Source organism: Cucumis sativus, chromosome 4 (assembly GCF_000004075.3).
Source record: "Cucumis sativus cultivar 9930 chromosome 4, Cucumber_9930_V3, whole genome shotgun sequence".
Classification (NCBI taxonomy): domain Eukaryota; kingdom Viridiplantae; phylum Streptophyta; class Magnoliopsida; order Cucurbitales; family Cucurbitaceae; genus Cucumis; species Cucumis sativus.
The window spans coordinates 19,801,245-19,816,256 of record NC_026658.2 but is presented as its reverse complement, the minus strand read 5'-3'; the positions used below and the strand labels follow the sequence as shown (position 1 = coordinate 19,816,256).

General features: G+C 36.7%; 1 protein-coding gene across 2 annotated transcripts; it reads right to left on the bottom strand.

The window, feature by feature from the left end:
• Nucleotides 1-5,545: 5,545 nt before the first annotated feature.
• On the bottom strand, nt 5,546-12,290 carry LOC101204472 (serine/threonine-protein kinase SRK2A). 2 transcript variants are annotated; one of them, XR_004216119.1, is made up of 10 exons: nt 11,827-12,290; nt 11,441-11,515; nt 11,119-11,220; nt 10,904-10,957; nt 10,718-10,810; nt 10,532-10,624; nt 9,955-10,059; nt 9,781-9,879; nt 9,143-9,457; nt 6,089-6,221 (listed from the first exon to the last, which is right to left on the bottom strand). XR_004216119.1 is itself a non-coding variant. In XM_004144306.3 (9 exons), exons 1-9 carry the CDS (start codon nt 11,944-11,946, stop codon nt 5,895-5,897), a joined length of 1,068 nt encoding a protein of 355 aa, XP_004144354.1. In that variant the 5' UTR covers nt 11,947-12,289; the 3' UTR covers nt 5,546-5,894. The 2 variants fall into 2 exon arrangements, 1 of the variants encoding a protein (XP_004144354.1); XM_004144306.3 differs by lacking the exon at nt 9,143-9,457 and having other exon boundaries at nt 5,546-6,221; nt 11,827-12,289.
• Nucleotides 12,291-15,012: the final 2,722 nt, after the last annotated feature.

The window sequence follows — 15,012 nt, the reverse complement described above, 5'->3', positions numbered from 1 at the left end:
TATTGGTATCAAAGCCTCCACACTTGGGGTGATCACACGTCTGATGGCTCAAAGACAGATAGAAGAACGGGTAGAAGGAACTGAAAAGGAAATTATGAGTCTGAAGGAGATGATGCTGGAAATGAAGAAATCGATGGATCGAATGACAGGACGAGCTAAGAGAAAACCATGGTGCTAAGAAAAAAGAAGAAGCAGGGACTACGGACGACATCAGGTTGAAACTGAAGGGAAAACTGGAAGAGGCCGGAACCGCAGTCGAGTCGGGAGGAAGCAACGCAGACCGAAGTAAGTACAAAAAATTAGAAATGCCACTGTTTACAGAGGTGAACCCTGAATCCTGGGCTTACCGAGCAGAACATTTCTTTGATATAAATGACTTACCGGAAGCTGAGAAGGTCAAAGTAGCAATCGTGAGTTTTGGACTGGAAGAGGTAGACTGGTTTAGGTGGAGTCATCATAGAAAGAGGGTGGAATCCTGGGAGGACTTGAAGGAGAGGATGTTTGATTTTTTTTTAATGATACAGGACAGCAGAGCTTGGGGGCAAGATTAATCCGTATTAAGCAAGAAGGCTCATACAGCGAGTACGTTAAGAAGTTTGTTACATACTCAGCCCCCCTCCCGGACATGGCAGAAAGTGTTCTGCTGGATGCGTTTTTAACGGGTCTGGAACCAGCACTGCAAGCGGAAGTAATCAGCAGACACCCTCAAACTTTAGAGGAATGTATGAAGGAAGCTCAGCTGGTGAATGATAGGAATATAGCATTAAAACTGGCGATGGAAGAGTTGGATATAGTTGAGCCCAAAAGAAATGAGAACAGCAGCAAATTTCAAGGAAAAAATGAGAAGACAGAAAGTAAAAAGACAGAGTTTGTCATGAAGCAGGTAACTATTCCATTGAAAAATGATTACCAGAAAAAAGATCCCCCAGTTAAACAGCTGTCGGATACGAAATTTAGAGCAAGGCTGGATAAAGGGCTTTGTTTCAGATGTAATGAAAAGTACTCCCCAGGCCATCGATGTAAAGGTCGAGAAAAAAGAGAGTTGATGCTCCTTATACTAAATGAGGAAGAAGACCACGAAAGCGAAGCAAATACAAAGGATGAGGCAAGCGAAATAATAGAACTGAATCATCTGGAATTGAATATGGAAACTCGTATTGAATTGAGGTTGATCACGGGAGTTACGTCCAAGGGAACGATGAAACTAAAAGGACATGTGAACGGAAAGGAAGTAGTCATTCTGATTGACAGCGGGGCGACCAATAACTTCATCAACCAAGTGTTGGTAGATGAACTACAACTGAGCATCGACCCGGGGACTCATTTTGGAGTTACCATTGGGAATGGCAACCGATGTGAAGGAAGTGGGATCTGCAAGAGGGTAAAAGTGAAGTTGAAAGAGTTAACGATCGTAGCAGATTTCCTGGCGGTAGAGTTAGGAAAGGTAGACTTGGTGCTGGGGATGCAATGGCTAGATTCGACAGGGACCATGAAAGTTCACTGGCCATCCCTAACCATGACGTTTTGGACGAAGGGTAGAAGAATAATCCTAAAAGGTGACCCTTCTCTAACGAAGTCAGAATGTTCGTTGAGAACCTTAGAGAAAACTTGGCAATCTGGGGACCAAGGATTTCTCTTGGAATTCCAAAATTATGAAGTGGACTATGAAGGAGAATCAGAAACATAAGCAGAATTGAAAGGAAAGGAGGAAAGATTACCCATGGTTCAACTACTGCTCGAGCAATATGCAAACATCTTTAGGTTGTCCACGGGTTTACCGCCAAAGAGAGCCATAGACCATCGCATTCTGACCGTGGCCGATCAGAAACCAATTAATGTAAGACCATATAAGTATGGCCATGTACAAAAGGAAGAGATTGAAAAATTGGTGTTAGAAATGTTACAAGCTGGGGTGATTCGTCCAAGTCGCAGCCATATTCGAGCCCGGTCCTCTTAGTGAAGAAAAAAGATGGGGGTGGAGATTCTATGTAGATTACCGGAAACTCAATCAAGTAACGGTGGCTGACAAATTTCCAATCCCCGTGGAACTCTTAGATGAACTTCATGGTGCGACAGTTTTCTCAAAGTTAGACCTTAAATCTGGATACCACCAGATTAGGATGAGGGAGGAAGATGTGGAGAAAACAGCTTTCCGCACGCATGAAGGACATTATGAGTTCTTGGTGATGCCTTTCGGCCTTACGAATGCTCCTGCCACCTTCCAATCTCTCATGAACGAGGTGTTCAAACCATTCCTTCGAAGGTGTGTCCTGGTTTTTTTTTATGACATTCTAGTTTATAGTGTGGACATAGATGAGCACATGAAACATTTAGGAATGGTTTTTGCTATTTTGAGGGACCATGAATTGTTTGCAAATAGTACTAAATGTGTCATTGCTCATTCCCAAGTTCAATATTTGGGTCATCTGATTTCCAGCAGAGGAGTGGAGGCTGATGAGGAAAAGATTCGCAGTATGGTAAATTGGCCACGGCCGAAAGATATAACTGGGCTGAGGGGATTCCTTGGACTGACTGGGTATTATAGAAGATTTGTGAAAAGCTATGGAGAAATAGCTGCACCCTTAACCAAATTACTTCAGAAAAATGCATTCCATTGGAATGAGGAAGCCACAATAGCGTTTGACCAGCTGAAGCTAGCAATGACAACCTTACCGGTGTTAGCATTGCCGGATTGGTCTCAGCCCTTCACAATCGAAACTGATGCTTCAGGAGTAGGTTTAGGTGCAGTTTTATCACAAGATGGTCATCCCATCGCATTCTTCAGCCAGAAACTGTCCCCAAGGGCCCAGGGTAAGTCGATCTATGAAAGGGAATTGATGGCGGTTGTCCTTTCGGTGCAAAAATGGAGACATTATCTCCTGGGCAGAAGGTTCACAATTGTTTCAGATCAGAAGGCTTTGAAATTTCTGTTGGAACAGAGGGAAGTTCAGCCTCAATTCCAAGTTGGCTTACAAAACTTTTGGGATATGACTTTGAGATTTTATATCAGCCGGGTCTGCAGAATAAGGTTGCAGATGCTCTCTCAAGGAAGGACCATTCGGTGGAGTTAAATACAATGACAACCACAGGCATAGTTGATATAGAGATAATAGAGAAGGAAGTTGAAATGGATCAAGAACTTCAGAAAATTATTGCCGAACTTAAAGGAGAGGTGGATCAAGGTGGGAAATACCAGTGGAACAATGGCAGGCTGCTATATAAAGGAAGGATGGTGCTGCCGCGAAATTCTTCCCTCATTCCGAGTCTTCTACACACGTTCCATGATTCCATATTAGGAGGGCACTCGGGATTCTTGAGAACCTACAAAAGAATGAGAGGGGAACTATTTTGGAAAGGAATGAAGGCTGATATCAAGAGATATGTAGAAGAATGTGACACTTGTCAACGTAATAAGTTCGAAGCTACCAAGCCTGCGGGAGTTCTGCAACCCATTCCTATCCCCGACAAGATATTGGAGGATTGGACCATGGATTTTATTGAAGGGCTGCCAATAGCAGGAGGTTACAACGTGATTATGGTAGTCGTCGACCGCCTAAGTAAGTACTCCTACTTCTTGCCTCTGAAACACCCGTACACAGCCAAGCAAGTGGCTTCAATTTTTTTGGAAAAAGTGGTCAGCAAACATGGAATACCCAAGTCCATTATTACCGACCGTGATAAGATCTTCCTTAGCAATTTCTGGAAGGAGTTGTTCACTACCATGGGCACCATTTTGAAGAGAAGCACGGCATTCCATCCCCAAACCGATGGACAAACCGAGAGAGTAAACAGATGCCTAGAGACCTATTTGAGATGCTTTTGCAATGAGCAACCAGAAGAAATGGGATAAACTGATCCCTTGGGCGGAATTATGGTATAACACAACCTTCCACGCATCCACCAAAACTACTCCTTACCAATCTGTTTTTGGAAGAACTCCCCCGCCATTGCTGTCATATGGATGGAAGCAATCTCCTAACAATGACGTAGAAGTCATGTTGAAGGAGAGAGATTTAGCACTCAATGCACTGAAAGAAAACCTATGCATAGCTCAAAATAGAATGAAGAAAATGGCAGACCGAAACCGCAGGGAGCTCAAATTCAAAATTGGTGATGAAGTGTATTTGAAACTACGACCCTATCGACAAAGATCACTAGCTCGGAAGAAATGTGAAAAGCTATCCTCAAAATTTTATGGGCCGTATGAGGTTATTGAAGAGATAGGAGAGGTCGCTTATCGATTGCAACTACCGCCAGAGGCCGCCATTCACAATGTCTTTCACGTGTCTCAACTGAAACTGAAGTTGGGAAAACAACATGTAGTCCAGCAACAACAGCCTATACTAACTGAGGATTTTGAACTACAATTGTGGCCGGAAAACGTGCTGGGAATAAGGTGGAACAAGGAGCTAGGAGGCAATGAGTGGTTGGTCAAATGGAAGAACTTGCCAGACAGTGAAGCCACGTGGGAATCAGTCTACCTATTGAACCAGCAGTTTCCTCAGTTTCACCTTGAGGACAAGGTGAACTTAGAGCCCGGGGTATTGTAAGACCTCCAATTATTCACACATATCAAAGGAGGGGTAGAAAAGTAAATGGACAAATTATTAATGAGGAAGGAAAAAGAGGAGGAGATCGTGCGTGTGGGGCCCAGGCACAAAAATAAGAGAAAGATGAGAGAAGGAATATAAATAAGTTCTTTTAGGTCTAGGGGAGGTATTTTATTTTTTTTATCCTTAAGTTGGCGGCTGCTTAGCCTAGGAGAATATCCAGTCTTTCCCTAGAGGAAGCTGGGTTTGTCTTTATTGTTCTTTGTTTCTTGAATCTTTATGATTTCTGTACTCATTTTGGCTATATATAAATAAAGATAATAGAGGGCTGCCTCTGTTTTTTGCCATTGTAAGGGAGAAACAGTGAAGTAATCAAGTAGAATCCTTACATCAAGTTTTCACATTTGTCATTTGATATCAACACCATTTCTCAGCAAACTTTTTACCTTTGACATACTGTAACTCATTATGGTTCTTGTTCATAGAAGTTGTGGCATTAAAACACTGGAATCAAATCTATTTGCAAGTCCCAAATCACATCTATTTGTAAGTCCCAAGCATCCTCGTGGAAATGATCTTGAAATATTCCAAGTACTACTTGCTATTGTATTGATTTATATTTGGATTAGTGGAATAAGTGGACATAAAACTTCATATTAACCGTACAACACAGGCAATATTTTCACAGAAAATAGTTTTGAACAGCCAAGGAAAGCCCACTTATACCTTAATAAGAAAGGATGTTTAGTGCATGCATATTATTTTAAACTCTTGTACTCTGCTACTGAGAATAAAGCTCTAAATTGGTAGAGAACGGGAGTAACTAATGAAGCCATCTACAACTTAAAAGTTGGGAGGGAATTCTATAACAAATCTATCTATGTACATATTTAATTAAAATATGGTTACCATTCGGTTTTCTTGAACTAAACCTTCCTGCTGCTATCCGGCTGGAAGATTTGGACTTCTCACTTCAGTTACTTGATGCTTCAAACTTGCGTCATAATCCATTGTAATTATTCTCACTCATCAACATTGAGTATAAACACAAGGTTTGCACACAAAAAAAATCTTTCCACCTACTATGAACTGTATCCCAATAACATATGCTTCTTCAATCATACAATTGAGTGACAAGCAAAAATGCAAAACCATCGACTTACACAACCACAGAAGACCCCCATAACCGGATTATGTGAAAGACTGATCTTTCAAGTCTGCAAAAATACGACTGCAGTGTGCTAGTATAATATTAACAGACTGTACACACGAAGACAACAATGAGAGCATATGCAATAATCTAAGCACACAAAACCGAATGAATAGTAATTGGAGAACTGAGTTCTAATTGACCAAGTATTCTCCGCTTGCATGAACTTCTTTCACCCTCTTATCATACTCGTCTTCTTCTTCCTCTTTTTCCACCTCTCCATCAACATCCTCGTTACTTTCTTCATCATCTTCTGTTGTCCATCCGAAACCTTTCACAGTTCTTGACGATGGCGGTGGGTTTCTAGCCTCCCCCACAATTTTCATTATTTCATCCACGCCTTGGAGAGAGAAGCTCGGGTTGTCTCTCTTGTAGTAAGCTGCTTGAGCCGATTCAGTCAATTCTCTTGGCAAGTTCTTCAAAAACCATGGATGATTTTTTATCTCCATTAAAGTAATTCTCTGTTAAACCAAAGAAAGGTACTCAATATCCAAAGGAAAGTAAACAAAGTCAGGGGTGATTGTCCCTATTGGCATGGAGACTTGAAACACAACATAATACTGAAGATTGGAAATATGAACGAAAAAATGACTAATTTTGAAAAGTTGAGATGTTTTCATCGGTCCCAGGAGAAATGTTCACTTTCAGCTACTCCCACAAAAACAACAATTATAGATAAATAAATGATAATGATACATAAATAAATATAAGTAATTATAAAAGAAATACAATCAACTCCTAAGTAATTCAAGGTACTTGGGCGCTTCCGACGTGGAGTATTCTAATTCAAACCTATAAAGGCACTAAACAATTGCCCATTCCTTTGTTAACCCATTCCCAACAAATTCCTAACGAAATTACTAATATACACTAATACTCAAATAATTCTTAATTCTCTCCAAATAGCATTCCTATCACAAACAAAGGGTAATTGGCGTGCTTCAGTGAATTGATGGTCATGGGTTTCATTGCTCCTACCAGAATGCCACAATTAAGGCATATCTCTGACATTTGGAACTGTGGAATTCTTTTCTGCAGTCTACCATTAGTAGTTAGTCTTTTACATGCAGCAGTTCACAAAAGGAACTTGATTCAGGATAAAAAAATCCACAACTATCGTACTTCCAAATCAGATGATCTTCACTCTTATTGATAACCTCGTCTTTCAAACTAGTTGAAAAGCTAAGTTCAATCCATTTCGCAATCAAATAAATTAACTATAACCACTTTTTTTTCATGTCTGATAGGTACGGCACTCACTTTTGTAGTTGTTATATTAAACCAACAAAAAACATTAGATCACATTAAATAGATTTCTTTTTGTACACGATCTTTTGATCAATGTTATAATGCTTAGGTCAAGTTAGCTAAAAAGCTGAGAAAGTTACATGTTGACCCTTTTTGTAAGAATTTAAGTTGCAAGACCATTGACTCAGGAACTTTCATGATTCTCAAATCTCCAAAAGCCCTCTTAACTTGATTTTCTATTTCTTTCAGAGAATCTTTCAAGCCAAATCTTCAAGCTACTTTCTATTGGACTCCATTAAATAGCTTACACTAGAAATCTCCGACTATTATCAACGAAATGCATACCTTTGAAATAATCAATAATTTGGAATTTTCCTTCCAATTTAACAGACAAATTATCAAATTAAGTTTTCGCTCCTACAGATCCATCAGCAAGCTATAAAAGCTTTTCTTAAAAAACCAAGTGATGTTTCGTCCAAATATGCAAATCCTCTGTCTTCAAAATTGAAATTTATCCACTAAGAAAATCAGAAAGAGAAGCTCGTCTATCATATTTGACTATGTGAAACTAGAATAACCGAGAGTAATATAAGGAAAAAAAGAGCTCTCCTATCAATCACTGTTTTTGTTCTCCCTCATTAGACTCATCTTAAATCCATCAAACTGGAATGAAGTCTCCTTACACCCTTTTATAAGACAGCTTGTAATGATGTTAGAGTCCCCTGCCAAATGTATTCCCTTTAGGATAGGGGTGGCTGCAAACTTTGGAGAATCAGCCAACTATAGCTAGTATACTAGACATTGATGGTTTTTTTTTCTTTGAAGAAACCGAACTTTCATTGAGAATAAATAAAACAATATACAAGGTCATATAAAAAAAAAACCACAATAGAACCACTCAACTACCTAGAAGAACGGGCAAACAATTACAAAAAGTCCGATCCGACAAACTCCACCCACAAAAGGCATTAAACCTCACTCCTCCCAAACTGCTTTGAATACCTTTCCACCCAACTACTGTTTCTCTCAATTCACACTCCCTAAAAGGAAAAAAAGCAAACTGACAACCCCACCCCACAAGAGACAATCAAGATCCTCCTGCTGTGTACAAAACAAGGTAGCGTGTGCTGGATAAAATACCCAGTGTTTACCATATAAGACTATCCAAACATATATGACCCAAAGCCAACCAACTCTCAGTCAGTCAAAGGATAACAAAAACCCCAAGAAGGTGAGGGAGGCATCTCAGAGGGAGACAAAATAGAGCCATTTGAGTGCAACATCTTATCAAACAAATGATACATGATCCAGGAACAATGCACAAAGCGGCTTAACCCCCAATCACCAATCCTCCCAAAAATAGGCATCAATCCCATCCCCGAGAAAGCATTTGAGAAACTGAAGAAATAATGGAAACCCTAAAGCAACAGCAATCCAAAGATGTTTACTAAAGCCTTTCAACCCACCATTTAGAGCCACTCAAATGGGTGCAGGACATGTGTCACATGTCTAGCCACAATGGTTCTATACCACTGTGTAGATTCCTTGGCATTTAGAGATATACAATTTTTCCTCCTGTTGAATCACCTGACAAGAGTTTTTGCCGTTGTCCTCTTTGTTATTTGTTTGGACGCAAAACTAGAAATGGTCCTTGCCAATCTTTATAATTGTAGGCCTTTCCACCTCAAATAAAACTAGCACAAATAATCTACAGGTTCGAACTCAGAAACGTAAAGATCCAACCCTTCATCTTGATTCAAATATTTACTAATATTTCTTAGACTATGAACTTGAATCAGATCCAACTTGAAATATACTAGCAGACATCTTCTACATGTTCCAACTCTTTGTAGTCGATAGAAGTTAGAACACTCTAAATTCACCTCCCTTAACCCCCCCCCCCCAACTCCATGGAAAAAACTAGGGTAGAGCCTTGGCAACTCCATGGAAACCATCTGAAACACGTCCATTTTTGTTATGACAAGAAAATTATTGTGTGTTGTTAAGTTTGATGAATTTATCAATATTGCAACGCATATTAGTCTACCTATACAATAATTTCATTGAGAATCAGTCTCATAATTTCGTGAAAACAGGACAACACCAAGGCAGGGAAAAAGTTTATAGAACATACTTTGATGTGAACTAGGGGATCCTGTGGTGGCATCTTTGATGACCATGACTCAATCAAAACATCATTTCAGCTGGGGAAAAAGCTATGAAATGATCTTACCGAGAGTAACTAGCTTGCTACAAACAAACAGTTAGCATTGCATCCACCAATTGGATACTATTAGATTTGATTTGATAAACATATTACTCTGTATAACCTAGAAATTGAAAGGGTTTCCTTTAGTTGAGCTTTGTAGAGTGGTTTTCTCTACCACTTGCCGTAGATTGTTTTCTTTTTTTCCCTTTTGTGTGATTATATTTCCTTCCATAGCTTCTTCTATAAAAGAAAAAACAATACAAACAAAAAATATAAATAAATAAACAAAACTCATATATCCTATCTACAGTATCGGTATCATAAAAATATAAATATAGTGCATAGGCATTGCACATTGTAGATACTTTTTAAAGCTTCTCATTATGGAGGACGTCCAACTCTGATCTCCAAAAATAATATTCAGGTTAAAGAGGGAAAAGAGGAAATAAACCAAATAAACAAATTACATAATAGATAACAACAATTTTTTCATATTAAGAAAACGAATAAATAAATAACAAATAAACAAACAAACAGCAACTAAACTTGTCATTGAAAATTACCCTTGATGGATTAGGGACAAAAATGCGAGATAGAAGGTGTCGACAATCTTGAGATATGTGAACATAATCTGGAATTTTGTACTGAACAGCCATAATGCGCTGCCAAATAAAAATTAAAAAGTTAAAAGAATTGAATTATATTTCTTTCAAAATGACTCTATGGAGGTAATATACCTGAATTGTTTTCCTAAAATTTTTAGGATCCTCCTGATCCTCAAAAGGATATGCACCAACCAACATGACATAAAGTGTTACTCCACACGACCATACATCTGCCATCTAAAACCACGATAAGGAATTCAATTTGTAAAAAATAAAAATAATAAAAAATAGTGGTGGCATTTGAGAAGAATGGATACCAATTAATTATTCTCCTACCAATAAGTATCTTACCATTTATTAAAAAAACAAAACTCTATATTGGTTACTAATTTATTATCTTTGAAAGTCATTGCTCAATATTGATGGACATGAAACCAAGTGTGTCGCTAACGTGCATAAGGCCTAAATAGTGTGTAATCCACTATTTCTTGGTTGAAAATGCAAGAGATCTTCAAGTGTATTCTGCAAATTTAAAAGGCGAAAAGAATCTTGACATACATTGAGTAGATATTTAAATAAAAATGAAATGATGATATATTTTAATTTTTCAGAATCTTAATGCCGTGCACTGCACTATTGATTGTTGAACGTAGCTAAGTTTTCACCATTATGATATCATCAACCCACTGAACAAGAAGTTCATAAGCACCTTGCCATCATACTCTCTTCGAGAAAGAACTTCCGGCGCTATATATGCTGGAGTACCAACAGTTGATTTTGGTCTCGAATGCAGCAAGGATGACTATACAAAATAAAAGAATCAAACGGATTAGTAATATACACCCAAAAAACGGATAGATGATGCCAACGTAAACAGCTTTGCATTTTAACAAACCTTAGAGTAACCAAAGTCACATATCTTCAAGCGAGGTGCTGTGCTTCCATCTAAAAGCGTATTTTCTAGCTTTAGGTCTCTATGACAAATTTGCTGCAAAGTAAAATAAATTAGATAGCCATAGTGAACTCTAGTATTGATATGGAAACTACATAAGAGGCGATCACAATCCGCATAAGGTTTTACCATTGAATGGCAATAGTTGACACCAGAAATTAGCTGCTGGAAGAAATATCTAGCCTGCAAACATGAAGATTAAAAATAGTTTAGGACCAAAAATTTGATTGTCCTAATCTCCTAAAAATTAAAATCCCTCAATTAGGGAGTCTGTGAAACCAGCAGTGTGTCACAAATCCGAAATGAATATGACCATGAATGAGAGAGTGGATAAGGAGGAAGACCTCGTCTTCACTGAAACGACCAGCATTACAAATTCTTTCAAACAGCTCTCCTCCAGCAGCATATTCCATCACAATAGCCAAATGCGTTGGGGTCAAAACAACCTGCAAATCTTAAACCAACTTCAACTTCAAATCTATATTTTATTTCATCTATTTCTTAGTCCAAAACAATCCACTTAAAACAGCTATACTATAGCTCGATCAATTTCTTACTTACGAGAATCAAATTCTTGAAACGACAAAATCAAACCCAGTTCACTGAACAATACTTTGACAATTACGTGATATTAGAGGAAATATATCTTGAAAAGGTGAAACTTACCTCCTTGAAACGAATTATATTGGGATGGCGAAGTGATCGATGGTTTATAATCTCTCTTGCCACATTCTCATCTATCTGTCAATACAATTTAAAAATATATATATACATACGTACATACATACATACATATATATATATATCCAGAAATAGTTATAAAGCATCTTATATTGTCAAAATCCCCCAATTAAAGCACCTATATAATGAACAAGAATCAGCTCAATCCGACGCCAATGTCTGGATTCCTAAATATTGGTGTCCAAAAAACTGCTGGGCAGCCCCCAAATTGTTCCAAACAGAAGATTCGTATCATTTCCTATGAATAAAACACCAAGAATAGGGAAACCCAAGTCGAAATTGGAGAGAATTGAAAAGAGATAAGAAGAAACCTTGTGACCACGTTCTATGTACTTCATAGCAACAAGCTCTTTTGTATCCTTATGCCTGAGGAGTCGGGCAACGCCGAAATTGCCAGCACCCAAATCCTTAACGACCTCATACTTGTCCATCTGAGCACAAAATCAAAGAGAAGAGGAGACCCAGAAGAAAAAACAAATGAAGAAAAGGGAATTAGGAAGAAGGAAGATTTAAGAGGCTGGTAAAGAAGAGCTAAAAATGGGGAGTAGGGTAGGGATTAGATCCAGAAAGCAAAATGTGTTCGCCATATATAGTTGGTAGGGTCAGCAAGAAAGCCATAAACGAGATAGAGGGAGAAGTGAGGCATTGCATTGGTCGATGTTACGCTTACGCTAAAATCACTTTTGAAAGAATTACAATTAGGAATGAGAATGTATCTCATGATCGATACCATAACGTTCCATTCCTTTTCCTTTCGTTTTCTTCTCTCATGTTGGAAACATGCCTTTTTGTTCTACAACAAAATTCCTTTTTTTTCTTTTTCTCAACTAATTGTTTACATGTTTATTCTAATCATATTTATAGTTTTTCGTTTGGATTTTTTAAAAAATATAACAAATATGCAAGAACAATTTCAAAAATGAAAAAGTCACACATAGTCACACACGCTTACAATATAAAATACTAAAAATGGCCCATTCAACCCAATTAATCGACCACTCACACGGGTAATATATTTGTTATACACTAAGAGATTTGGCTACACGATCATTTGTATTTTGCTACCAAATCTAAACAGTTTATTTTCAACATTCTTTTTTTCAAGATTCTTATAACGATTTTTTTTTAGGATTCTTTATTACAAGATCGTTTATATATGATTACATTTAGATTTGACTATGTACTCGTTTAGATTTGGTTCAATTTTTTTGGATTATTTGTTACACGTAATCGTGTGTCAATATAATTTTGTCGAATATAAACGATCGTGTAACAATATTCTAACGATCTTTTTCAATACCTTTTATATTTAGTACACGATCTTGAACCAAATAATACTCTAAAAAATACAAGATTTATGATTGATCGAAAACAAATACCATTATTTCAAAAAAAAATATAAAAGAAAAATCACATAGAAGAAAGAAGATGGAAAAGAAGGACAAATTTGAAATATTTAATAAAAATGGTCGACTTCATTCACTTTTTTATTTCATTACATGACTGTAAATTTATATTTATGAAAATTAACCTTTTACTAAGTTTTTCTTAAATTTTTATTTGAAATGAAATGAATATTTACAAAAGGGTCTAATTTTGAAATTACTTAACAAATAAATAAATTGGAAAATATACCATTACCAACCATATATAGAAATATATTTTTTTTTATATTCCTAAAATTGGGGTGACAATCTTGTGCAATTGTAAAGATACCTACAAGTTACTCGTGAGTAGAAACATGACATATAATAACGGTGTCGTCTTAATGCAGTATCGCGAATATAGTGATAATCTACCTCCACATGTTTTACTTGTTAGTTCGTAGTTCATGTTTTGTTGTGCCATAAGTTTACCATTAAGGTTCTAAGTAAGAATCTATGCATTAAAATTTCGGGTGCAACGCATAAGCTGGGTTGGATCGGGTTGGAGGAAAATTATGGACTAATCCAACATATCTTGGTTGGCAAAAAATGAACCATATTGAGTTGATGGGTTGATTTTTATTTTTTCATGTCTCCATAATTTAGACAAATTTTCATATTGTTTTTCAATATGGAAGGTGAACAAATTATCATTTGGGGTGCAAAGTGACATATATATATTATACATTCAAATTTTAAAGCTATAATATCCATTCAAAATGAGGTTTAGTTTTAGGTTTTAGGTTTATATATATTTATTATATACATAACCGAGTTGAGTCAAGTCAACCCGATCCCTTACATGCACAACTTGGCTATCCGACTCAATTTTTTTTCTTCAATTTTCTAATTCTACCCAACCCAACACAAAATTTAAATTCAACCCAACCCATACGGTTTGGGTTGGGTAATATGAGTTGGTCGGGTTACTGGTGTTATTTAACACCTCTAGTTAAAATGGGCAATCAACATAATTGTTGCTTGTTGCTTAAACCTAATGATATGTCTATTAAGTATAAGTTTTTCACTTTTTTGCTCAAGTGTAAGCGAAAAGAGATGTTCATTAGGTAAGCTAGAGTCAAACACATGAATTTTAAAGTAATTAGATCATAACATCTATCAAGTTCTCATACGGTAGCTATACATTATAAATCAATATTCAACTACTATTATTATATGGGTGTGATGTGAAAGGTGGCATGGTTGTAAAGGATTTCTCATGCACAACCGTATAAGGATCAAATTTTACTCTAATTTCAACTAAACAATTTAGTATTTAACATGCATAACTAACCCTTGATTAATAGAATAAAGGATAAATAGAAAAACTCACCTTTAAAGTTTTTCTATCATCGTAATCTCCTCACGAACTTGAAGTCGGTACTATCACTAATGTTGATCCGCTATTCTCCAAAGTTGAACCGAGTTTCCATACGGTGGTGGAAATAGAGATAGAGATGGAATTTAGAGGAAGAACTTTTCTTTGAGATTCTTGGAAAGAAAAAGAGTATTCGATTTATTTTGCAATTCCAAATTACAAAATAAAAAATACCAAAAGTCCAATAGTTATTCTTCCATTTGCAATAAACTCTTATATAAGCAAACTACATGCAAGAATGCATGTAATGGGCTTCATTTATCTGAACACTTGGTATTCCACTAACTATTAATGGGCTAAGTGTGTTGCATGCATAAAGCCACTTGCAAATTACATGCGATAAGCTTGTCAAATCTCAACAAGTGTTATTGATTTATCTAACTTAATTAAATTAGTATAAGGTCAATGTAGTAATTTGACATTTAAATCAAATTCAACATTTTACTTTTCAAGTCGAAAGTCAACATTTTGACTCTTTACCATTTTGTCCATCTTGACTAATTTTGACCTCCCGAGCATGAATCCGCATTCATTTTATCGAAAGTCAAATCTTATTTCACAACTTTAATCATTTTCATCAATTTCGAGCTTTCGAATATGAATCTGTATTCCTATTTTTAATATTTAAATCACATTTAAACATAAAGCTTTATCTTAAACTTATAACCGATGTCTATATATATTCATCGGTTTCT